The sequence below is a fragment of the Perca fluviatilis genome, chromosome 3 (assembly GCF_010015445.1).
Source record: "Perca fluviatilis chromosome 3, GENO_Pfluv_1.0, whole genome shotgun sequence".
NCBI lineage: Eukaryota > Metazoa > Chordata > Actinopteri > Perciformes > Percidae > Perca > Perca fluviatilis.
The window spans coordinates 1,917,841-1,945,031 of record NC_053114.1 but is presented as its reverse complement, the minus strand read 5'-3'; the positions used below and the strand labels follow the sequence as shown (position 1 = coordinate 1,945,031).

Genomic DNA, 27,191 nt, shown 5'->3' with positions numbered 1-27,191 from the left:
ACACAGGAGAGCCATCAGCTGTTGCATGTTCCCTTGGTCTCCTTCTGTGTTTCATTTAGTACATCAAAGCCGTTGTGTTTGCCTGAATGCCACCAGAAATGCTCCCTCCATGGAAACACACCCAACTGCCACCATTCAGCCTAAAGATAATGGACCCTACTTTGCTCACCAATTTACTTTGAAAATTAATTAAATCTTCCTTGTTAAGGTTTTAGGGCTCTCTGAGGGATTGAGCATGAGGTGTGTGTGTGTGTGTGTGTGTGTGTGTGTGTGTGTGTGTGTGTGTGTGTGTTGGTGTGTGTGTGTGTGTGTGTGTGTGTGTGTGTGTGTGTGTGTGTGTGTGTGTGTGTGTGTGTGTGTGACTGTAATGTCTGTAGAGAATGCTGCGTGAGGCAGACAGGGAGGAGAACTCCCTCAGTGCATGAAGACCTCACCTCTTAGGTTCCAGACTGTTGTAATCTTCCTGTGGGGATTTTGTTTGGAGGAATCAGTCATCCTACTACATCCTTCGCTACTTATTTAACTTCAGTCTACACTTTGAAGAATAATTATTTACTCCTGTTTACAGTACAAAATCCCTTAAAATCCCCATGTATTAGTATAATACGGCTTTGTTGCTTTCTCTCATAATTGCTTTCTTTTTTTCTTTCTTTCTTTCCATCCACTTTTTGTGAGTATAAAAGCACAATAGTGAATATTTCCAATACAGGAAATGGAACAAGAAATGGTATTATTTCAACCAGTTATACCAGTCATAATCTATTGTCGTGAAAGTGGTATATGATGTGGGGTAGTCTAAGCTGGCCCTTGCCTTACATAGCCAGGTTAATGAAGAGCTCACCGTAAACACTAGAAGTTCCACCTCTGCTGTTGTTCAGATAACTACAGCTTTTCTGTTTCAAGAAGAAACGTACGATCATCCTTTTTGCAAAGCTAAATGTTGTCTTTTCATTATTGCTGAAACTAAGTACAGTACATACTTAACACAGCTCTGAGCAGACAAACCAGGGGTGTAAATAATTCCACAACAGGAACAAAGAAGGTCTCAAAGTATGGAGGCCTGTTAGCGATAAATGCCAATAATAGGCAGTCCAATGAGTCAAAAATGTAAATACTTGAGTGAGTAAAATTTAAATGGATCACAAAAAATATTTCAGAGTCAGAATGCACTTTAGCTGAATTATGGGGTTTGTGCAAAGGACTTCCAGGTCTGTAGCACCGCAACTAATCATTAGGTAAACAAAGCACACATCAAGCAGATTGATTTCCGTATCGGCACAAAATGTGGTCTTGGCGGTGCCTTTCCTCCTAAAAGAAAGCAGCATACTGTGAATATGCCCTCACAGAACCTGTGTCCCATGCTTTAGAAATGTTGGTAGTAATGTAATGATGTAGATGGAGAACAAAGCTAAGGCAGCTTTTTACAGCCCTCCGCTGTGATGACAGTGATAAGTGTTGTTTCCTTAGCACTACCCAGATGTGGTTAAACTGCCAGACTATTTTTATAGGCGAGCAGCCGGCAGCCCAGGCACTCGTCTTTACTCATGTAGGCTTCACATTCACAGCAAAGCAAACATATATACACACACACACACACACACACAGACACACACACACATTCTCTATTCATCCACTGCCCTCAGTGAGTGTCCTGCTGGCTGTGAGTGTTTGATGTTGAAATGGTCCACCCCGGCTTCATAAGAGACCCCTATCGCAGGAGAAATAGTCTAAATGTCACACTCCGACCTCCACTGGGCTGGTGTGTGTGTGTGTGTGTGTGTGTGTGTGTGTGTGTGTGTGTGTGTGTGTGTGTGTGTGTGTGTGTGTGTTTACATGTAGCCATGCATGTAACACTATGTGGTGAGAGTGAGCTATTTTTGAAATACAAAATGAGGTCACAGATGGAAACGGCTGAACGAATGATAGCAATTTTTTTTGTGTTGATCTCACACCACTACATGGCAGCACATTGTGGTGTGTACTCCTTACTACTTATTATTGGAACTGTGATTGACCATCAAGATTCCCCTTCAGATGTCTTGTGGAAAAGAGTGTGAATCAACAAGACCGGAAAAGCCTTAGGGAGATTTGACACATCTGCACGACACACACGCAACACAAATATGTCACATACACACATCTATGTGTAGACCTCTTCAGGCTATAGGTCAGTGAGGGTCTGACAGTAACAGAAAAATGTAGTTAACCTCTGCTTGAGGTTGTTGCACAGCAAAATCACAACAAACCTCTCTGTCCTCATCTTTTCTGTCCGTCTCACACCATGCAATAAACGCAATGTATTTCAAAAGAAAAGAACAATTTTAAAAGAATAATAATAAAATAAGAAAATTCAAGGAGTTTCAAGCTCAAAGTCAGGAAAGGCTCTCCGATAAAAGTATGTTTTAAGAAGGGTCTTAAAAGAAATCAGTGACTCAGCTGACTTAATATCCTCAGATAGGACGTTCCAGAGCCTCGGGCCATGACTTCAAACGCTCTGTCCCCTTTACTTTTTAGCCTGGTCTCTGGAACAGACAAAGACCTCTGCCTGAGGAGCTCAAAGTACGTACTGGTGTGTACGGTACCAGGAGGTCTGAGATATACGAGGGTGCGAGGCCGTGAAGAGCCTTAAAAGTGAGCAGTAAAATCTTAAAATCTATTCTAAAACATACTGGGAGCCAGTGTAGAGAGGCTAAAACAGGAGTGATGTGATCACGTCTCTTGGTTCTGGTTAAAAGCCTGGCAGCTGAGTTCTGCACATTCTGGAGTGGATTTACAGATTTCTGATTCAAACAAGTAAAAAGACTGTTGCAATAATCCAGGCGTGATGAGATAAAATCATGTAAAATAGTCTCTGTGTCTTTCATAGCGGGCGAAAGGGCCCGCCCCCCTTACTGTTCTGATTTAGGGGTGGGATCGGGCCGAATATTTCTGTCCGAGCCCGGCCCGCGTCCGACAGAACTGTGACCGAACCCGGCTCGAACCCGACAGGCATCAAGAGATTTATGTCCGAGCCCGGACCGGCCGGCCCGACAAAATCTAATTTTCTTTTCTCATACTAATGACACATTGGACAGTGGAAAGCTTTTATTTAGCAACTGTAAGGCACTCAGAAATAACAACAGACATGTCATCAGCACAGTCAGCGCACACACGGGGAAACAAGCGCACGTTAACACAGGCGCACACAAGAGGCCCAATCATAGAATTGAAATAAAATTAACATATGCCTAGACAACTATGTGGAAATCCTTCCACACAGTAGACTTTCCTTCATTTTCGGTGGTTTTAAAATCTCCTGAGGCCAACTTCTTTTTAACATCTTCCATCGTTGCGCTCTGAGCGCTCACTGCGCTCACTGCGCTGCGGCGTGCAGCCGGCCTGATATGCACGGGTTTCGTTGTCAATTAAAGCTATTAACACATTTCCACAATTCTGCACACAGGAAGACGGATGTTAGGTTAAAGGGATACTTCACCGATTTAGCATTCAGCTTTGTATCAGTAGAAACCCGATAGTATTTCTGAATGACCGTGCCTCCCTCCCTCATGTCTCCCTGAGACGAGAGAGTTCTGCATTTGGGGCCTGGAAAAAATCTTCCGATGACGTAAAATGACGATTTTTGCGTCATTGGAAGATTTTTGGCCCAGAGGCAAAGGACTACAGCCCATTGACATATAGTAGGATCTACTTCCGTATGTTTTCAACACCCCGCGGGGTTGGACTGCCGAGTCTGGCCGGGTATTCCGAATGAAAACGACTGTCAGCCATCTTGAATCTTCGCTAAACAGGCTTTCCGGTTTTCAGCAGAAAACATTTACAACAATTATCTGCATTCAAACTACCGGACGTGTGTACCACCGGGATACATCGGTACAGATCGGAGAATATGGAGGAAACGTTATTACAGACGCCAATACTTCGGCACACACGGTGAGCCCGCCTTCGCACGGAGACCAGCGGTGTACGCTCAATGCCGCTAGCCGGCTAGGGGACATCCTCATCGGCTAGGTGGAAAGCTAACGCCTAGCTGTCCACCTGTCCCAGCCATCCTGCTTGCAAGTGTCTGCTCATTAAACAACAAGCTGGACTACATCCTCCTTCAACGAAAATCCCAAGCGTGAGTTCAGTGACTGCTGTGTTTTTGTTGTTGTGGAAACATGCCTGAACAACAGTGTACCGGAACCGGACTATCCAGCTACGAGGCTGGCCTCTCGCCCGCCCGTGGAGGGGGGCTGTGTTAAACGGACTGGTGTAGAAATAAAATCCAACTAGCTACTGCTAACTGCTGGTGGAGCTTGTGACTGTTAAATGCCGACCATTCGACATTCCACGCTAATTCACGGCTGTGTTTATACTCTGTGTTTAGCTACACCAATGCTAGTATGCATTAGCTGAACTTTACGGATCCTGCTTGCAAGTGTCCGCTCATTTAGACCACAAACTGGACTACATCCAACTTCAACGACACTCCCAACGTGAGTTCAGAGACTGCCGTGTTTTTGTTGTTGTGGAAACATGCCTGAATAGTGTACCGGACTGTCCAGCTACCAGGCCTGCTAGCCCTCCGAGCTAGAGATGCTCTGTCGCCAGGTAAAAGAGGTGGGCTGTGTTAACACCGAGTGGCGCAGAAATGTGGTGATTTGTATCCATTTAACTGCTAACTGCTGGTGGAGTTTGTGACTGTTAAATGCCGACCATTCTACATTACACACTAATTCACGGCTGTGTTTATGCTCGGTGTTTACAGCCCACCAAGCGCTAATGCTAGTATGCGTTAGCTGAACTTTACGGAGCCTATAAAGTGTGTGTACTAAATGTAGCCTGTTTCGTATGTCGTTTTATATAATGTCGTTTTTATATATGTTAAATGTGTAACACCACTTGAGTCACGGCGAAACGTTGTTTCGGTATATGGTTGAAATGACAATAAAACACGCGCTTGAGTTGAGTTGAATGCCTCTGTCGGTCTGTCACGCGGTAGGCGGGGTTGCGGGAGTGGACTCAAAGCAACGAAGCAGGTGCATTCTGGGATTTGGTGTTTTTCATCCATATAAGACCAAAACACATTTTCTGGCTTTTCTCGGCCTAGAAGGCACCAATTTCAATTTTTTTTTCACATTTCTACTACATAAGTGACCCAATTTAAAGATATATTCAGCTTTCCAGCGGTGAAATATTCCTTTAAGATTTTCAATTTATTTTAATCACAAAAACGAACAGGCCCATTACATAATAAGCTATTTTAAATTTTAAATGTCCAATGCCTTAGGCTACTGCGCTGATGTGACCGTCCGAGCCCGGCCCGAACCCGTCCATCATTTCATTTCAAAATATCTGTCCGAAACCGGCCCGACCCGTCGAGCTCGGCTCGGGTATCCATGCCTTATTCTTATTCTCTATGTTGCCTCACTCACCAAAATACACCGAGTGTATACATACAAGAGCAGTGTTAAACTAAACTGTCAGATCAGGTTTGTCTTTATCGTTGAGTGGATTCACTCCTGCCTTCAGATTTGCTACAGCTGATCATTTTTGGGCAAAATATATAATTTAAATGTTTCTAACCAATGATGTGGTTGGTTGTTATTTTATGGGAGAAAAAGTTGTCCACTTATGATAATAATGACAAGCTTCATGATATTTCACAGATTTCCCTCAATTATACTTTTGCTGTACTGCTCTACACTTAAATAACAGGTCTGGTTTCAGTGGTTTTAACCTTTCACACCTGAATGTGCGACAGGTGCGTTGGAGAAAAGTGCAATCTTGAAAACCAAGAAGAACCCCTGCACGCTGTCCGCTTAATGCTGAAATATTTGTTGACACGTTTCGGTCTTTTCGACCTTCATCGGGTATATATAGCAGTGTGATAGACTTGACAGTTCAATTCCAAATACTACTGGCTATCTGCTAACTGTCAGCCATTTATATGCCACAACTAACTAGCTACAGTAGCTTGCTGTTAAAGTATGTTTCTGAAAATGACAATGTGATTGCTTGCCTTTAGAACACCATCTTTCAAATACTGTATATAGTTAGCTCAACTCATGATCCTTAATTAGCTACAAATGAACAAATTTGTCTCCGATAGCTGTCACTTCAGCCAACAAAATTGGCTGTCGCTGGCTTAAACGTTCACCTTTTATATACACCTGGTTTTGCATTGACTCTCCACGTGGCTTTCTGGTCTGGTTGTTGTAGATTTCTCCACAGCACAAAGTATATTGCTGAAGTGCAGTGTTAACTCCAAAATGGATGAGAGCTCATGTATCAGTGGACAACAACATCACTGACAGTGGTTGCAGACAGTTTGCACATTGCTGCATAGGAGATGCCACACAAACTGTAGCAGAGATCACGTTTAATGCTGTATGCGCTATATGTGCCTACGGTCAAAATCATTGTACAAAACAATGGCAAACACAATTATCATCAGTCTTTCACGATCCAACCATGAATCTGTCTTGCACTTTAGGTATGGTAGTGAAACGTTTGAACTTGGCAGTATTGTAATGTATACATCTGTACTGAGGTCAGATAAAATGTCATAAACTCACAGTTTATGTCAACACAACAATTCATTCTGTGGCCACTCACGTGTAGCAGGGCAACAATTAATGTTCTTGGTTATGTAAAGCTCACTGGTCTTCACCTTTTTGATGCCTGGATGAGTTCCATCACATTAACTTTTTGTGTTGCTCTCAGTGTGTGTGTGTCTGTGTGTCTGTGTCTGTGTGTGTCTCCATCTATCAGTATGCAACCCGACCAAGCAGCTGCCAAGAGCTTAGCAGGCTGTTGCTAGGCAATGCCATTTAAAATCCATCCTTCTCCGTGTGTCGGAAGCAGGGTAGCTGGGTTTGTCTCTCAGTTTTGTTGCTAATACCAGGGCAGAAACTGGAGGAGCATGAAGCATTTGCCTTGTTAGCCCTGCACAATATTTTTGTTTCCCAAAGTGCAGCTTTGTTGGTGGGAGGCTGGTTTGGCCTCAGATGACTTCATAAACAAAGAACATTAAGCGGCTTTCTAGGGAGCGGTTTAATAATAGTATAATGAAAGAGGGTGTTTGCCATTTGATGATTAGTTTTAAAGAGTGTCATTATGTCACATTCTAGTGTGGGACGCTCCTAAGCTATTACAGCAAAATCTGCGAGGGTGGGTGTGCATGTGCTTCATTTAACAGCAAGCACATCTTTTCTTTGACGTTACAATCTTCAGTGTGGGCATGAAAATACATCTCTGGTTTACTACCCTCTGTCATGGGTTGATATAACCTATATCCAGGTTGTGTAATGTTTCCATTAACTGCTCTTAGGACCCAGTATCTAATATGTCTTGGCATTAACCCTGTTCTGTACAGTATGCTGTTCTGTTCAGCATTAGTTTTTAACAAAAGCATTTGACAAATTAAAATTTTGACCCAAGGGTGACGCTTTAAGAAAGTTTAAAGGATTACAATTAGTACAATTCATCCTCTGGGGACCATGAATGTCTATACAGAATTGAGATATTTCAGTCTGGACCAAAGTGGTGACCCAGTGTATCCATCCATAATCTGTCAAAGCCTGGCTGGTATCACTGTGTACATACAGTTGACATCTGTGACCAATTGTGCATTCTTCTTTGATTCCTTAAAAGCAGCGAAAAGCTGGATTATCATCATAATCTGACAGAACTGAAAACATGTCTTCTTTTTTTTTATTCCTATGATTGAATAGTGTAGTGTGTGCATGCTCTTTCTGTTGCAGTATCCAAAATTCAGTCAGTCATTTTGGGACAATATTCCTGTGAAAACATGAACAAAGCCAGTGTTTAGGCCACAGGGGGTGCACTAACACAGTGACAGATGGGGACCTCAAGCACTTAGTGCAAGCCACAGTAGATCTAGGAGAAGTTGACTTTATTTAGTCTCTGCATCCTCCACATAAGTTACAAGTGCTTTTGTTTCTCTTATAAATGTAATTCTTTATGATCGTTAGATTAGTGGAATCCCAAAAAGCCACTTTCGGTCAATGCTTTTGCTTTAAAATGTTATTACTGCTTACTGCATGCAACAAAGATGAATGTGAAGGTTTTGTTTTCTGAAACCTGCTGGTATCTTTGTGTGTCCACATGTGCTGTACTTCTACCACAGAGGTGAAGGACAATAGCAATCAAGGAGTTGAAAACTCCCCAAGATGAAAAAATTAAACAAAGAGAGTAAAAATAGTAAAAGCATCAAGGAGTGGAGTACAGTGATTTGTAACTGCCATTACTTAAAGGACCATCATTACCATACTGACTAGAGCCTTATTTGAGGACTATAAGAAAAGTAATTATAACTGATTGTCACTAGGGAGCCGCAGGATATCCTCGCACAAAGCCACTTTAGCCACACAACTTTATTTTCTGTAGTTCTTTTTTTTTTTCTCTGAAAACACAGAAATGTTGTTTAATGTTGATAATATGAATATGTGACAACTTTTGACACAAAAATCTAGTAATGTTAATAGATGACTAATTGACAATTAAAGTTAAATAAAGAGTGCATGACTAAGGCCGACCAACCTGAAAGGGATTTCTTTATCAAGAGACAGAGGCTTTGTGAAGTGGTGTAGGAGGAGAGAGGGGGACGCTAGGTCATTTTGTCAAGGAAAGAAGAGACGAGTCTGCCGCTGTGTTGCTTCCATCGTCAAAACTGAAAAGAGCATTATCAAATGCACCCACATCACACTCTGCAAAAATAACACACGGCTAGAAGGCATTTTAACAGAGTACTCGGTGTTGTGATTGGTGGGCGAAAATGTGGAACAAAGGCAGATGGATGAAGGTGGAGGAGGATAGTATGAGTGGATAAGAGGAACTGAGAAAGAAAAGGAAAAGAGAGACATCAAGAAGGAGGTAGCTTCTCAGCTTGAGGGAGATGAGTAGAGAGATGGAGGGATGAGTGGAGGAATAAAGGGGGAAACAGTAAAGGTGGGCAGGTAACAGTGGCCTCTCGGAGAGCCTGAGGTGGAGGGAGAGAAGGGTCGTTGTGATCAGTGGTCAGCCTCCCGCCGGCCGACTGCCCCTCTGGAGGCCAATTAGAGGGGAGGAGGGTAGCGCTAGGAACAGTGGAAGACTCCCCCCGCGCGCGCACACACACACACACACACACACACACACACACACCAATGCTGACACCTGGTTCATACAATAATCGAAGCCCAGGCACACAGCCTTGCACATTCTCAACACACACATGCTGACATTAGTGCAGACACAGGCTAAAAGAACATAATGCTCTTACTTTTAAAGTGTTGTTTTTCATTATTCCAATTTAATCAAGCTTACATCAATGTTCCAATTAACAAAGTTAACTGACTTTGCTCGCTGTTGCTTAATCACAGGACTTGACACCAAACAAAATGAAAACATGTTGTGTTGCGTTCAAGTTTCTGCGATGCCTTTACCTTCTCAAAATGAGGAGCTTAAACTTAATTGACCAGCAGGCTAATTATCCAGCTACACATTAGGTGGAAATGGTCGAACATGAAGTTAATATTAAAGTATATTATTGCATTGTTCGGACTGCCATCCCAAATTTGTTTTATCTAGTATATCTAGATTGTATCCAGATTGATTTTAGAAAGTCTGGACAGCAAAAAAACAACTGAAATGTGTTTTTTGCAAATTGGCTCCAAACTACATTTGAAGGCGGTTTGACATGTGATTCCAGTCGTATTTCTACAGATGTGTCTCAGTCCCGACGCTCTTGCCACTCAAATCAGATCTCAGAGGGTCCATGTAGCCGAGGGTTATGAATTGGGCATATGCAGATAATAAAATAAAAACGCAGAGGCTCTGCAGTCCGAGCCAGCATGAACCTTTATTTACTTCCACATTGTCAATAGCAGTGCAGCCTTACTCTTTCTGGTTTCACCTTTTAAAATTTAAAAGCCCACCATAAGTTCACTCCGAGCATTTCGATAAAGAGGTAACTCAGCTAGCTTAACGTGACTCCCAAAGCGACACCACTACGACGTCAAGTCCAGAGTGACTGAGCAGATGCTGCTACTAGCCGAGCGCTATGGAGGACAACATGGAGAACAACAGCCTGATTTGCACCACAACTTGACGGCGCAGTTGGTGGGCGAAATTGACCTCCATTTCTCAACCTTTCGCGATGGAAAGCCGCATCCCCAGTGTAGCATTTAGATAGGCTGGTGATATCTGGGCACGTAAGCCCAGTCTGATCACTGGCAAATAACAGAAAGTCCGTCTTAAAGATCTGATTTGAGAAACCGATCGGATTTACGTGCTATCTCAACATAGCCTACGTTCTTCTGGTCAGTCGGTGTTAGTTAACACAGCATTCAAAGTCGGCCCCTCCTCCCCAGCTCATCCAGCCAGAGAGAGAGAGAGAGAGAAAGAGAGAGAAAGCAGAGCGAGGGAGAGAGTGGATGTAGAGAGGAAGCTAAGCGTTAGCGAGAAAAAACAGTGAATCAGAGGAATACATTATTTTCTGATTGTTTCACTGCGGTAATGTTCTCAAGCACAATTAAACACACCTCCACTATGTGCTCCAGTGTTTCCTCCTAGTCTCTCTCATCTACTGTCAGGAAAATATCCCAGCAGCTAACGGATTGCTCATAGCTTATTCCCAACAGAACAGCACATTTTTCAGCCTAACATTGTTGAAACAGTGCAGTTAGTATTGGTAGCGAGAGCAACAAGTAATTGGACTCCCGAGTTACTGCAGCTTTCTCTGCATCTTTCTCTCGCGCAGCGTGTGTGTGTGTGTGTGTGTGTGTGATCAGAGATTAAAGGAGGGGGAGAAAGTTTTAAAAACAAATATATATCTTTAAATGATTCTCACAGCAAATATTGGCATAGGTGTTTAATTTAGATTTATTTATCACAAAGCATGGTATGAATTTGATTTTCTTTAATCGCTTAACAGCCCTTGAATTACACGCTACAATCTAAGGGCGTTTTCACACATACCTCGTTTGGTCCGGACTTTCGGACTTTTTAGTTTGATCCGAACCAAAATTAAAGGTGTGAAACCTCCCCCGGACCACGGTCCGGATCAAAAGACCAAATTTTGGTCCGACAAAAAGAGGTGGTCTCGGTCCGGACCAAACTGAACCATGGTCCGGTTCGTTTATAGTGTGAAAGCATTTTTTGGATGGTTCGGACTTTCGGACCAAATACAGGATGCTCTGGCAGGCTCTCCTCGTGTTACAAGACCGGGGAAGCTCCTTTAAGGAACAGCTCGGTGCTTAGAGAAAAAAAGAGAGAGAGAGAGAGAGAGAGAGAGAGAGAGAAGAGAGGTGAATTGCGCTCCAGAGCAGACAGCTGTCGGCTATCAGAGCAGAGAATACATCAGCAGTTTATTTGTTAAGTGGTAGTAAATGTAAAGTGTAGGTTTCAGTTTGTCTCTGAATAAATGCTCCAGAAAGAAAGTTCCCGTGTCTTGCTTCTCTACATCACAACAAAACAAAGGTGAGCCAGTAGGGGAGAGCAGCGGTCAGTTGAACAGCCTAAACTCGCCGACGAGAGAGGATACGAGGACGGGGAAGCCGTCCAACAAACCAATCAGTTCTAAGTATCTGGAGACGCAGCTCACGTATGTGATGACGGCAGGACGTAGTTTTGTCACGTAGAGATCTTTAGTGCGCTTGCAAAACTGCAGTGTGAAACCAAAACTTACCGGATCAAATGTTTACAATGTAACAAAAACATGAACCTTGGTACGGACCTTGGTTCGGACTTTCATGTGTGAAAACGCCCTAAATTTCAACCAAAACCAAAGATGCTCCATTTGTACATATAGTAAAAATGAAATATATACATAGCAGCATGAGATATAACAAATAACAGTTTAACTATTACGTAGATAATCTATAACTAATGATATGATATAATTAAAAGTTTCACTGGGAGAATGCGACTCCTGAAATTGACAGAACACGATGAGCTGGAGAGAAGACGCCTCACTCTTTTGGTCTTTTTGGAAATACAAAAACACGCGATTGTATAGTGGTCTTTGAGAGCGGAGTTTCTTCCCTCACAAATGTTCTTTTGCGGTGTATTGACACCAGCTTGCAGAGAGCACCAAAACCTGGCAGCAGCCAAGTTTTCTTTTGGCCTGTCATCAAGCTCCTCTCAGAATGAACGGACATTAGCAACAGCTGATAAGATCTGAGGGTTAGAGCCAGCTAAAAATCGCTGCTCCCTGAATGTTTTGTACATTGTTCTTTGCTTATGAGAAAGAGAGAGGAGACATAGAAGATTCCATAACAGACTGGTTAGCATCAGAGGACGTCTGCGTGCATGTGCACGTGTGTGCATGACCTTGAGTTCATCACCACCCCTGCAGTGCTGGAGAGAGGTTCTTTTGAAGTACAGAAATCTTAGAAAGGACACACACACATTGGTGGATAACAATCAAATGCCTCCTAAAGTTCAGCCTGCAGCTATGAAATGGCCGCATTATCTGTGCACACATACAATTACACACACACACACTCTTCTGTTTCTTGCAGCCGGAGACCTGATTATCTGCCGCTGAGCCAATCAGTACTCACCATTAGGAGTGTGTCTTGACCAGTAGGTGCTGCAGTGGCAGGTCCTTAGTGACTGGTCAGATTCTGTAGGTGCTGTTAACTTTAAGCCTAATGAGAAGGGAGGAAGGTTCTAGTGCATATGCTCTATTGATGGATAACACAGAATGACCTTTAACCAAACCAGCTAGTATATGTATAATCACAGCCCAAGTGTTAATACAGTAAAAGTCCCCAGTCCCACCCCTCCCCCCTTCCCACACATAAAGATGCAGACATTCTGAAACACCAGCATGTCTGCAGAGAAAACTGCCATCTGAACTGATGCTATTTGAATCTGTGTGCTCGAGGCATTATGTGTCTGCTTTAGGAGTTAATTCAATTCTTGCACTTTTCTGGGCTTTGCAGTGTTTAAATAAAGATGATTGTCATATTGGCAGCTGAATCCAGACCTTTAATGCTATATGAGCATTTGTGACTAACCTACCTGTACAATAACCAGAATATTGCACTTACATTGCAATGTCAGCTTCTGGTTCCAGCAAGTTTCAGACTAAATGAAAGGGACTATTGTTGCATGCAGGTAATAAATTGGAATGAAAAAAAAAATCCAAATCCAGATTATTGTTTTAGGTTGATGTTTCTAAATTGATTGAAGTACAGGATAGACCACAATGACAAATACGTATACTGTATGTGGGAGAATCAGCAGGTATGGCATACTGGCAGGTAGAAAGATGTTTTACAGACCAGTCCAGTAATGTAATGCCTATTTCATCATTTGAATTTAGATTTTTACGGTATTTATTAAAATGAATACTAAGTCTAAAAACGTGTCATATTTTAGAAGTTTCATTGAACTTTGCCTTCTTAATGTAGCTTTCCCACTGCCGTGCATCAACATTCATTAATTTTTTTATTCTTTATGAACCCAGTGTTCATGCACAGAGGTTGATGCATGGTAGTACAAGGTCTTCATCGTGTGTGTGTGTGTGTTTGTGTGTGTGTGTGTGTGTGTGTGGGTGTGTGTGTGTGTGTGTGTGTGTGTGTGTGTGTGTGTGTGTGTGTGTGTGTGTGTGTGTGTGTGTGTGTGTGTTGCTACGTTCAGACTGCAGGCCAAAGTGACCCAAATCCGATTTTTTTTTTTCTGCTCATATCGGATTTTTCCACGACAGTGTGAACAGCCCAAGTCACATGGCATCCAACCTTTTCCAGTTCTGATTTGGGCCACTTTAATATGTGGTCCAAATCCGTTACAGGTCAGATTAAAAAAAAAAAAAAAATGCGACCTCAGTCTGGACAGTCAGATCAGAATTCATGTGACTCTGACGTCACTCTCTCGTCACAATTCTGTGCTTTCCCATAGACTTTATATGGTGAAAGATATGTCTATATAAATAATGTGAACAGTCAGTCAAAATCAAATCGGATCTGGCAATATATTGAATTGATTGATTCATTAAAGCCTGCAGTCTGAACGTAGCCTAAGTGTGAGAGACTTGGCAGTTTGACATCTGTTAGGCAGTGTTAATTTTGGACCCAAAAGCTTGATGAGTGGATGGTTCGCAGGTGTGCAGGTTGATTGGCAGCAGGAGTGGAATGGAGAGAGATAACACACAGGTAACCAACAAGAAACACCAGGGAGGGGGGGAAACAGCAGAAACACAAGGAATGAGGGAGAGGCACAGCCTGGACCGTGACAGCATCTACATTACATTACATTACATGTCATTTAGCTGACGCTTTTATCCAAAGCGACTTACAATTATCTCCATCCATCCAATCTCCATCCCTGTTTGCTGTTTTCATGTTGAATTCATCTGTTTTGTCTCAGTCTTCTTTTGTTGAAGTCATAATAATAAAGATAAGCTTTTGCCGTCACATTGTAGGGTAGGGACATGTAACGACAAGAAAACACTTTTATCTGTCTCTATCGTGCCGTGTATTATACATCACTTCAGACTTATTTCTCCACGACTTTACGTTTTGCCCAAGAAAAGTCAACACACATCAGGGTGGATGACAACAGCATACAAATGATAGTAATCAATCAACGTTTTTATCAAGGAACACACTCACACAAAACGAGCCTGTTCGGAACGCTGCTTGCAGCTTTCTCGAGAACAGCGTCACACTCAACACTGCGCTTCCTTTGGTCCTGAGCAGTACACCATGACATAGTTGCATCCCCTAGCAGTGATCGAGTATACACGTCATTTGCTACCAGCAAGCTATTTTTGAAAAGGCTTTGTCCTGGAACAAAAAGCATTCATTGCTGATGCTTGAAGTGGTTGAGTTTGCTAGAATGTAACATCTCCGGTCTCTCTGGTCTCTCTTTCTTTATCGGCTCTTGAACGTACTGTTGCGAGCGACTAAGAGCGAGCTATACCCAGCATGCCCTTCGGCGTTGTAATAGCTTATAGGGGTCCTTTCTCAATACACTAGACAGTGTGTATTACCACTTATAAATATGTAGTGCAGATCTCAAGAGTTAGCACTCGAGACTTTGGATTCTCAAAAATACACCCCGCCAAGTGTGAAGTCGAGAAACCCCAAAGGACGGACACACAGAGACCCCTTCCATTTTAGTTAGATATCGCTCTTTTTTGACAATGTGACAGATTCAAATTTTGCTGCAAGGGTGGCACATTTAATGTTATATCCCTGCCTCACGCATTCTTTTAAAGTTTTAAAGAGCATCCTAGATGACAGATGTCCCACCAGGCTCTTAGCTTGTATTCTGCCTTCCCCTCCACCACCAAGACACTTGCATTGGGATAGAGATGGAAGGGTGGGGCGTAAAGTCCTGAGAGAGGGAAGGCTTTCATGATTAGTCTTTTTTTAGACCAGAGCCTGTTTTTCCCATCACCACTACCACGGAGATCTAAGAACAGGTACAGGGAGCTGTCTCCAAAGACAGAAAGACACATAGATAGAGAAAGAAGGGGATTCAATCTCCCCATGGAATCAAATGGGGGATGGTGACAAGTACTGAGCACACAAAGGACAGGCAGAGATAGTCCCAAAGCTCTAGTAAATTACTCGCCACTTATCCAAAATCCACAAACAGGGTGTGGCCACAACAATGCAAAGTTTGCTGTATATCCAATCAAGCAGAAAATAATTGAACATAGAAATGATTTCCCTTGTTGGTAGACAAGAAGAACATGTTTGTGTGTCTTGCTACAAATGCATGCACGCAAAATTGTGAGCTGTGCAGTATGTATAGCAAGGTAATTCTTATCTAATTTGGGTTAAACATATGTGCAGCAGAGCAGGAGAGCAGTGCCTGTGGCTCTTGTACTACCACAGGGGCTTGGGGCTCCAGCCTGAGGCAGTTCTCATTCTCTTAAATACTGATGCTCTTATTTTGAAAAGAGTAAATCCACCCTGAAACTTAATATGTTGCTGAATTTATTTATTCTGTTAAAGGAACACGCCGACTTATTGGGAATTTAGCTTATTCACCGTAACCCCCAGAGTAAGACAAGTCGATACATACCCTTCTCATCTCAGTGCGTGCTGTAAAGCTGTCTGACAGCTCCAGCGGCATCAGCCCATCACAGAACAGGCAGGTGAATGGTTCCAGTAATCCTACTGCTCCGAATAAGTGACAAAATAACGCCAACATGTTCCTATTTACATGTTGTGATTTGTAGAGTCACAGCGTTACTCTGGGGGTTACTGTGAATAAGCTAAATTCCCAATAAGTCGGCGTGTTCCTTTTAAAGTTAAAGCTAGAAACCAACACACAGAGAGTCACTATATCTAACTATAAATCGAGGAACCTCTGTGCATGTGTGTGTTGCGCACAATTCTCCAGTCGTCCACACGCTGTAGCTGCTTGCTTCCTCAGGGCCACATCGCTACCTGGATGCGTGACGGCTAGACGTATAAATGATCTAGAAGAGCCACAGCCGAGCCTCTCCTGATTGAACCGCACTTATAGTTAGATAAAGTTCTGGGGAAAGAAATAATGGGAACCAAGCAATCGGCCTGTTCTGAACGGACACATGCTCCAAACAGGTTCTGCACTAGTACTCTTAGATCACTGATTACTGTATGTTGAGAAGGGCTGTTTCAGGACTGCCTTGTGCACAAACCCTGATTGACAAATGTAATTTGTTTGATTGACAGTTAGGAAGTAAACCAACAGTCTTCTCAATGACTGTGCTGAGGAAGCCTAGATTAGAGATTGCTGATATGTACTAGTTGTAGAGGGGTCTAGGTTGAGCTTTTTTTTAAAATGGTTCGAGAGTTGTACATTTAAGAGGGTAAAATCACCTTTTATTGGAGCTCCATTACACAAGTACATTAAGGGTGAAGTAAGGAGGAGTTATGGACAGAGTGAGTGTTATAGTGAGTGAAATATAACAAATGTTATTTGGTATAAAAGCCCAAGTACATTCCACAAGGTCACCATTTCAAGTTCAGTCAGACACACTTGTATTACATTACAAAGGATTGTGGACTATTTATTGTAACAAATACAGCACTATTATGTGTGGCCTAAGCATCAGAACTCTAGCTCAGACACCTCGTTGTGATATAATACCAATACACTGCATCAGTCCAGCTCATAGCAAGAGGAGGGGGAAGTTGGGGGTGGACCAGGGTCAGCTTCAGAAATGGTATGTGAGGAGTCAGCAGTGAGTGATTTTCCAGATTTTAAATACCACCACATTGGCGTATTTGAATGTGACTGATTTTAAGAGTCAGCTGGTATGATTGAGCCATTCAAAAAGTCAGAGTGATCAGCTGGTGACATGAACAATTTTCCTATTCTGTCTATCAAGATGCTTCATTGTGACCATCCAGATGCAATTGGTAACATGCATTTTCCCACCTTCCCTCTCTCCTTCTCTTTCTCACTGCCTCCCAGTGGTCAGCAGGCCTTTCTGTTGGAGAACGTGCCCTGTAGCAACGCCAGTTGCCAGAGTGTAGGAAGGATGTTCCACATCCACTGGGACCAATCAGATCTGGGAGCCATCCAAAATGCCATCATGGCAACATTCTTTGACATCTATGAGGACGTGAGTAGTTTGTGTTGAGATAACGTTGCTCGGAGCTTGTTTTGGTCACATACGGCACCATCCTTTCTCTCGTTTTTTTTTTTTAACTACATCTGTCTCTCTAGATGTCTCCCTCTCTAAATGTCCCCCACCTTTGTTCCCCTCTTATCTGTCTAAGTAATGCACAGGCATCCACGTATGAGATAGATATGCCACTAAAATGACATCCCCATTTCCACATTATTAAATAATGATATGCCAAATTGAGAAGAGAATGAATACATCTCACAGAGCACACAAGATGATTTGATTTCTCTAATGCAAAAAAGTGGATTATGGGTAAAGCTTTTTTCGACGTCAACAAAATTACTTTAAGTGTATGCTTTTCCTTTCATGCTCAGAAGTAATATTCCATAACTGGACTGAAGAAGACGGTGTCGTGTTCAGTTTAGTGCTTGTTTCTAATCAGGAATGATGTTTAAAGCACATATAGTAGTTTGTGTGCAAGCCTACTCTACTCAGTCTTTGTATTTACAAGAAGAAACACTATTATATGGTTTTTCTACACCTCTTATACATTCAGTTTTTTTACACTGCCTGTGTAAAACACACACAGTTTTACACACTTGTAAACATACATAGAGTACTACTTTGTCAAAATCCTTCACAGATTCTTCCACACACTCGCACCCAGAATGTGCGACTGCACATAGTACAACTGTATTGCAATCTGCTGTATGTGCCTGTCTTATCAGAATTAATTATTACTGCTCATTCGGCCTGTCTGTTAAATTCATATCTCTCTCTCTCTCTCTCTCTCTCTCTCTCTCTCTCTCTCTATGTTCATCTTTCGCTCTCTCTGAGAGAGGCTTTATAAATGTCAGAGAGCAAGACGTAGTGAGGAAAAGAAAAAATGAAGAGTGGAGATGATAATATAATGCTGGATCAGTCACCGAGTATGTTAGAGGGATAAAAATGTACATCAGAAGACACACACACCATGCTCCCATTGTCCCTTATCTATATGCCTGTCTTCATTTGCAGGGTATATTAGACATGCTGGTTCTCAGCCAGGCAGAGGGCAAAAACGACTTGATCATCCATGCTTTGAAGAACAATTTTGAAGCGGATGCCTACTTCGTTAAAGTGATGGGTAAGTGACTGATTTGCTAAGTAATTTGCTAGGTCGCTCTGTTCCTCTCTCCTCTCCACAGGCCTAAAACTGTTTATTGGATGGGGCACATGAAGAAAGAGAAAGACCTCTTTCTGTCTTATTCTATTTCCTAAATTACATATAGAGAAATACAACTGAGATGTTAATGGTTTAGTGTGTTCTTTGTACTTTTTTAGCATAACCGCCCCCCATAGACCAATTACAATCATTGAACATGAGCAGCTCTTTTCCCAGACCTAGAAACCAGATGGTCATGATGACTATTATCTGTCACATTATTTAGATTTCTAGCCTCAAGCTACTCAGTTGGTGGAGAAAAGGTGATCTTGTCTGAGTGTTTTGTTCTATTCAACCTGAATTAAAATGGCCACTGTCCACACAAGACTTCTCCCAAAAGGTCACTTTAAATACTGTCTCAGTACTGTCTCTTTCCCTGCTTCTCCACTGTAAGCTTCTATATTACTTAAACAGGGATACACTGCTAATACAGCGCTGTAAGGCCCACATCTCCTAGTCTAGTTGGTGCCATTGATAACTCCCCCTTCATGACACAAGAGCGGAAGCAGAATAATAATAATTTATACTTTAGTCCCGCAAGGGAAATTACAATATTCACTCTGTTGTTATTACACTCATTACACACAGGCCTGAATTACACACACATGCTCAGAACCTATACATGCACTAATGGAGAGATGGCAGAGTGGGGGGGCTGCCCATGGAAAGGCGCCCCGAGCAGTTGGGGTTTCGACGCCTTGATCAAGAGCACATTGTCAGTGCCCAGGAGTTGAACTGGCACCTCTACAGCTACCAGTCCACCACCATACTTTAGTCCGTATGGGGTATTGAACCTTGAACCTATGGGGACTTGGAACGACCCTCCGGTTCCCAACCCAACTCCCTACAGACTAGGGTTGGGTTCCGACGTAAACCGTAGTAACGAGACCGAATAAGAACGAAAATGTTGGTGCCTGACAGCATCGATGCATGGGTTGCTAAGTTACCGTTAGCTACTAGCTGGATTAAACCCAATGGTTAAAATGCTGACAGCTTACGTTGAGCGGTGTAAAGTGTGACTGTATTTCCCTGTAGAGGATTCCAACACCGGGACAGTCTGCAGCTGCCGCTGTCGGAAATAAAAAAACACAGGCGGTGCGTTACTTGAAATAGGTAGCCTCGTGGTGCATTCAAAGTTATTGTAAAATACCCTTTTCCCATCTGGTGCTTGTTTTTGTCATTTACCAGCAATTTACTGGTGAAATAAGTCATTGTAAGTTATTGTTATTACATTAATAAATCATTTAATTTTGACCATATGGCCTTAGCAATAAACAAACCGTTCTTTAATGTCGCCAACTGTAATTCTTTTGCTCCTTTTTTTATATTTTATATACATTATAAATATATTGTATATATTTCGGTTCAGGCACCGTTTAGGCACCGTTTTAAAAGTATTGTTTTAGCACCGGTATCGGAAAAAGCCTACTACAGACTGAGCTACTGCCACCCCAATATAGCCTTGTGCGACCGTCCTGATCTGGCGAGCTCCTGTTTTCTACTCGCAGATCAGTCTGGCATCTTGAGATAGACAAAATTTGGAGCTGTTCACCAAACGACCGACCAATCAGCGTTGGTTTTGAGGCGGATTTAGGTGTGACGCAACGAGAAGTGACTGTTCAGTCTAAACAACGTGGCGGCTTCCACGGATGAGATGACCGTAGCTATCGCGTAAGTTTTATCCGAATTAGAAAGTATTCCTTCATTGAAAGAAGAGCAAAAAACGGCACTGGAGGCTTTTCTCTGAGGAAAAGATGTTTTTGCTCTTCTCCCGACTGGTTTCGGCAAGAGTTTGATCTGATTGGTTGATTTGGCCCGTCTATCACCAACATAGGTGGTGATAGACAGATGGTTTATCCAATCAGCTAACCAGGATTTTCACCCCTTCCCAAAAGTTCTCCAACGGAAAGTTCCCAGATGGATATGTCAAGCAAATGCGAAGCAATCCATCTGGCGGAGTCAGGTTAACCCCAATAGGCTACACCTTGAAATTGATCTTGTTTTTACTTGTTGTTTGTTGTTGGAAAGGGCACAGTAAAATTCTCCCGTCTTTTACTAAAAGTTTCCATTAAGAGGCAGATACTATGAACCTTGTTTTGTTAGCAGTCAGTCTGATTTCTCACTAGGTTGTTTGTTTTTTTGAATTATGTGTGGCTTCCGGTATTCCACATTATTATCGTAAAGTGATAAAATCATCCTAATTTTGGTTGCAAACCAAACTCTGGCTGTGTGACATTGGGAACTAGTACATATTTCACACCACTAATATGAAATAAAACGATAGCATAATTAGTTGTAGTGAGGAGCCACATGTAAAACTGTTAATTAAGTTAATCATTTACTGTTTTACTACTAAACACTAATGGCTGTGGTGCACACCATGTAAATCCTGGCACCTTCATTGCGTGTCAGCCTCCTCCCTCTCTCCCCATGTAACCTGTCACTCTCCACTTCAGACTGCCTGGTGAAGGTGTCAGAAATGGCAGAAATATAACCTTTATTCTGTCTATTCTGAAGATGACTTCATGTTCACCAATTCAGATAAAATATCACACACCGTTTGCAATGGGCTGTATTTCAGTCACACTTTAATCCTGATATTCACATATGATGTCTACTAGACTAGAAGCAACGGTAGCTTTGATATCTGCATGCGATGTTCGGAAATAGTTTTTATATTTTTGGATTACTGCTTTTTCCTTTCAGTTAGTAGGTTTTATTTTTTTATTGTAAAAATCAAGACGCTGTCTTCTGAAGTCAAAATGTTGGTACAGCGTTAGTGCCTAGTGACATTTGAGGAAAGCAAAAATAGTTCCACTCTAGGGCGGGCCTTTGCACAGTTTAATCTGTCACTCTGCTCTGCTCATTAGTAGGAGGAATAAAAAGAGCGTTGTTGATCCCTTTCTGTATCAGAACAGTTGGCAAACAGTTGTTGTGTTGTCTTTTTTTAAAAGGGAGGGGATACAACTGCTCCTGCTTTCAGAATCCCAAGAAACACACATAAATCATCACCATGCCCTTGTGAACACGATAGTACACACACTTACTTGGATACTTACAGTATGTGATCAGTATTCTTTGCCAAGTATTACATATACACACACATTTGGCCTGTCTAATACATACTGCCTGAGATACATTTTATAGTCATGATGCTCTTTATTCATTAAAAACACATTTTTATTATAACCTTTATTTATATTCAGGGAGGGCCATTGAGAGCAAGCTCTCTTTTCCAATGACGCCCTGATTACAGCGCAAATAAAAAAAATTATTATTTTCTAGATTAACTGTTTGGTCTATGGAATTTCAGAAAATGGTGAAAAATGATTGGTCGTATCCGAGTGAAGAAACTAGAAAATATTCACATGTATGAAGCTGGAATCAGAGAATTTAGATTTTCTTAAAGAATTACTCAAAGCGATGAATCGATTATTAAAATAGTTGGCGATTCATTTAATAGTTGACAACTAATCGATTAATCAGCTCTAGTTTTGTGATCATACTCAGTAGAGACTCACTCAGTTTAAAGAGTTTAACAGTTGAAATGCCCTGCACACCACCACAGCTGCTTTCAGTTCTTGGCTGATCAGACCTTTGCTTAGGTTTGCAGATGAGCAGAACTATACCAGGATGCACATTAGGTCGCAGGATTTTGACAATAATTGAAGTCACAGTTACAATATTGATCAGAACATCATCAGATCATATCCTTTATTCATATTCGAAATATAAATTGTTTTTATGTTTCTGTTGGATTGGGGATCAGAGGAGGCTAATTGTAGTCTAGATTATCTCCAGGCAACAGCAACCGGCACAACTGTTTGGGAGAAAATGCCTAAAATATTATATATTATTTCATATGTCAATGAACAAAAAATTGTAAAAGGAGACATGTATTTTCAGTTAGCCTGACAGCTTCTGTGTGCACTAGAACATTTGTGTATGTCCTTGACTCGTCCTCCTTCATCCCGCTGTAACACAAATTCCTTTTGTGCCGCCTCTCTAAACACTGCTGTTCTTTTCGTTATCCATGTCTTGTCTCACTGCAGCACATCAAACAAAACACACACAGACACACCCACACCAAAATGCCTGTCTCCCCCTCCCGTCGATGCTAACGCTGTCAGCTCCTCCACTTCTCCTCTGTATTCAACTTCAGCTGTTACGTTTAGTTGTGAATATTTCACACATGTTTAGCGTTGCATTTTCTACATCTAGCTGACAAACTAGCGAGGGAACAACAATCAGCCAAAATAAAAATGTATCTGTCAAGTGTTACACCCTGTCGACATTTCATTCCACTCCTCTGTGAACGTGAGCTCAAATGCAGCTTAATAGCCTCACGCCTCCCAGTGAAACCCCCCTGAGGGCAAATTCTGTTTCTTTTCAGGTGCCTCGGATAGTATGGCTGATAGCATCACACTGTAATAATTGAGACTGAGTGTGTGCGAACTTCATATTCAGACTTGACACATTATGTCAGACAGTGATGTGGCTTTACAGACAGCCTGATCCTCCGTCCTCCGTTCTGTAAGATGGAATCCTATTTTCTCAAGATGACATCACTCAACCCTCCCCAGAGCATTATCGAACAACACCCGCTGAAGGATTGACTTTGTGTCGGGCTTGTGTGTGTGTGTGTGCGTGCGTGCGTGCGTGTGCAGTTTGTGAGTGAACGGTAAGATCCCATGAAGCACACGGGCTTCCTGAGATGAATCCATCACAGGTTGGCCTCGGACAGCAGCCTGCCAGAGGCCTGGACTCTTGCTGGGCTTTTCACACTGAGATGACCTGAACCTGTACTGGTCTGACATCTTATCCTCCCATGCTCCCGACATGCAATAGTACGTGCATTCCATCAAGACCTGTACAGTACCTCTGTTGCTATAGGTGCATATATTATTTAGGAACTGGAGAGTTTTTGAGTACAGCTGCAGACCAACAGAAGATTGACAGCTAGGACGCCATTCTGTGAAAATAAAAATAAAAAATATATACGTGTATACATAGAAAAAGAGAGAGAGAAAACATATCCCAATATCCCTAATATCCCAGATTCTTTTTAGTTTTTGTAATGATAATGGAGCAAAACTCTGTTTAATGATCAAATACCTGCAAAACTCTTGACGTTTCCATCAGCCTCAGCTTTACTTTCACTTTTGTGATTATTAGCAAATGTTAGTATGCTAACACACTAAAGTAACACGGGCAACATGCTAAACATTATACCTGTAAGCATGTTAGCATGCCGAAGTGAGCATTTAGCTCAAGTACAGCCTCATAGAGTCACTCGGCTCAATGGTGTTTTAAGCCCCCAACGTCGACTTCAAGGCAGCGCTGCGATTCAAGGCACCTAACCCTAACCATTGCCTAATCCTAGTGCCTTCCAGGCAGCGCTGCCTGGAAGATGACGTTGGGGGCTTAAAACACCAAACACCAGTCACTAGTATGGCTGTAAACCATACACTGTAAAAAATAAGCTGTTGACTCAGTCTTGTTTAAATTAATTACAAGAAACTTTATTTTGCATTTCTTCGTTTTCACTGTTAGACAAATGTACCAATGTGTGACACCTAAACAAAGAACTCTTACATTTCATGTAACTTTACACTGACGGTACTACTACTGTTTAACACAATCAGATTAATAATGGTGAACACAAACAACTGTCTGGAACCGAATATTCGACTATTCGAATATTTTTATTTTTCCATAATGCTGCAGAATAACAGAGAGCTTTAATCATACACACCCACCCAGTTGGACTGCAGCAAAGAAAGGAGCAGTGATGGCAGTCAGCTAACTTGTTTCTTTTGCTGCCAATATCAGATGCTTAGTTAAAATAATGTTAAAAACGTGTTTGTAGGCTGAAAGTCATCGGGATTAAGCTATGAGCTGAGCAAAAAAAGACAGCTAGCGGAGTGTAATTTATACAGCATAAAGACTGCAGCGCTGCAGTGCTATGCTGTCCATCTCAGCTGAGAATGGAGAAATGTCTGAGTCGAGTTAAAGCCGAGCAGTCGGATATGTCTGGAGATCAGTAGAGATCTGTACGGTTATACTGTTGCAGGCTGGTGTCGTTTTCAGGCGATTTAATGAAGGTGACGACCATGCGGAACGACACTGCCCTCTTTGCTTCAGGTCTTATTATCATCAGGTCTATTCAGACTTGGTGTAAATTTGAATTTCGGTTCGGTTTTCTACTGGTCCGTTTTGGACCCCATCATTGGAGAGACATATACAAATTATTTGGAATGGATTTCCGACAAACATAGTAAGGACATGCATGAGATTATTATAAGTCTTACACGAAGCCAAATGGTTCCACTTTAAGCTGTAAGAGACAATAAAGCACAAGTGGTTGCAGGGTGGACAGATGGATGGATGATTACTGCTGAAGAGGGAGGAGATGGGAGAAATCATGAACTCCAAAATTAGAAAGAAAGACAAAATGATGGGCGATTGGGTGGAGAGTGGGAGGGGGTATCTCTGCATGAGCATCTGTGTGTGTGTGTGTGTGTGTGTGTGTGTGTGTGTGTGTGTGTGTGTGTGTGTGTGTGTGTGTGTGTGTGTGTGTGTGTGTGTAGATGGAGAGTGACAGGCAGAACTGTATGAGTTGATTAGTTTCCTGCTCACTTATTAGGATGCAGATTAGCTGCATTGAGAAACATCTGGGAGCTCATATACTCCCTTCTCCTCTCTCCACTCCTCACCTCCCCTTTCATCTCTTCTCCTCCTCAGCCAAATCCAGCTCTCTTCTTTCCACATTTCCTAGTCTCCTCTCTTGTCCCATATTTTCTCATTCTGCCTCTTTTATTTCCTCCCCTCTAACCCTCACCAGCTTCTGGTTTTATCTTACTCTCACCTCTTCCTCTGCCCTAAACCCTGCCTTCACTCTCTTGTTTCTCTTCGGCAAATGTCTTGTTTCCTGTCCTGTTTCCTCTCCGCCTCTCTCAGTCTGTCAGTCAGAGCTGTCTTTTATCCCCTCGTTTCATTTCATTCAATTGAAAACGGGTAGATTTACATGAAGTCTTTCAGTGGGGCTCTGTCGTCCGGAGGAGGATTTGACTGGAGGCTGTATGTTCAGATTGGTGTGAATACTTTTTCAGTGTCTGCTTCAACACACAAAGACGGCTGAGTGGGAGCGCCTGCTCCTGTGTTTGTCAAAATAGCATTCTGCACCAGCTTATGTTGACAGTTGAAGTCATAATGGCTCTGCCTGCAAATACGACAACAAGCAAGCTACACAGCACATTTTACTGAATATTACAGCCATGTGATCCATTACCTACAGGGAGGTTCCTCGATCCTCAATTTCTTGAACTTCCAGAACTCAGAGAGTGAGGGTAAATAGATGCATGTCGGGGGATTGATTGATATCATCCACTGGGTCTCCCTAGGGCTATTTCCTTTCCCCTCTCTCTATGTTCTATATATCGACGACTGCTGCATTCAGCACGAAAACAGGTTCATTTTAAAGTTTGCTGACGACTCTGCAATAGTCAGCCTCCTGAATAGACTGGTGTCGAAAATGCATTCCTTAAACTAAATGTCCAGAAAACTAAGGACGTGCATTGATTTTAGACACAAACCGACCAACCTCAACCAAAAAAACATCATCAAGTAACATACCGTAGACTGTTGAAAAATATATTGGGACCATAGTGGAGAACAAGCTAAACTTTACTTTTCACTCTGAAGCTTTATGCAAAAAACGGCCAGCGACGTCTGGACTGCCTGAGGAAAACTGTCCAAGTTTCATGTCGACAAGTCCCTTATAAATTCTGTTCTACAGATCTCATATTGAACCTGTCCTGACCTCCTCTCTTCTCTGTTGGTTCAGTAACCTTAACATCAAGTTCATCAAGTCCAAAACTCCAAATATTGGGAGTTCAACAGTGCACGTTATCAGATCTGTTCCATAAAGAGATCTCGTATGTATATTTATGTGTCTTTTATGTGTTTTATACATGCTGCACAGCCAATTGCCCTTTAGGGACACACATAAAGTTGAAGTTGAAGCACTAATTCATATTTCTTGTTTTAGCATAGTATTTTATAATCCCTCTCCTAGAACATTTGTGATGTTTCCACCTCTTGCACAAGTTGAAGGAGCTGATGGGATAACATTTCCCTGGAATTGTCTCTCGTACGATTTCATGTGACAAAAACATTGATTTATATTGTTTTCGGTGTAAATAAGGTGGAAAATTGACCACCTATATTACCAGCAGCAGCAGGGAGACCACTTTGATTCTGTCTTTTGAGTCTTGGATAACTTTATTTCAGATTATGCAGTTTTTTTTTTGTTTGCATTATATTTGGTGTGCAATTTTCCTGTGCAAGTTTTTAAAGCACATTTGATCATATAACAAAAAAGAGTTGCACTGCTGTAATTTTACTGTAAAGTATTGCCAACAA

General features: G+C 42.1%; 1 protein-coding gene across 1 annotated transcript in view; it reads left to right on the top strand.

Moving 5' to 3' along the window:
- Positions 1–27,191, top strand: part of itfg1 (integrin alpha FG-GAP repeat containing 1) — a 166,172-nt gene that overhangs the window by 93,971 nt on the left and 45,010 nt on the right. The window contains exons 11-12 of the mRNA XM_039795224.1: positions 17,407–17,557; positions 18,581–18,689. Of these exons, the coding sequence (XP_039651158.1) occupies positions 17,407–17,557; positions 18,581–18,689 (260 nt within the window). The remainder of the gene's footprint in view (positions 1–17,406; positions 17,558–18,580; positions 18,690–27,191) is intronic.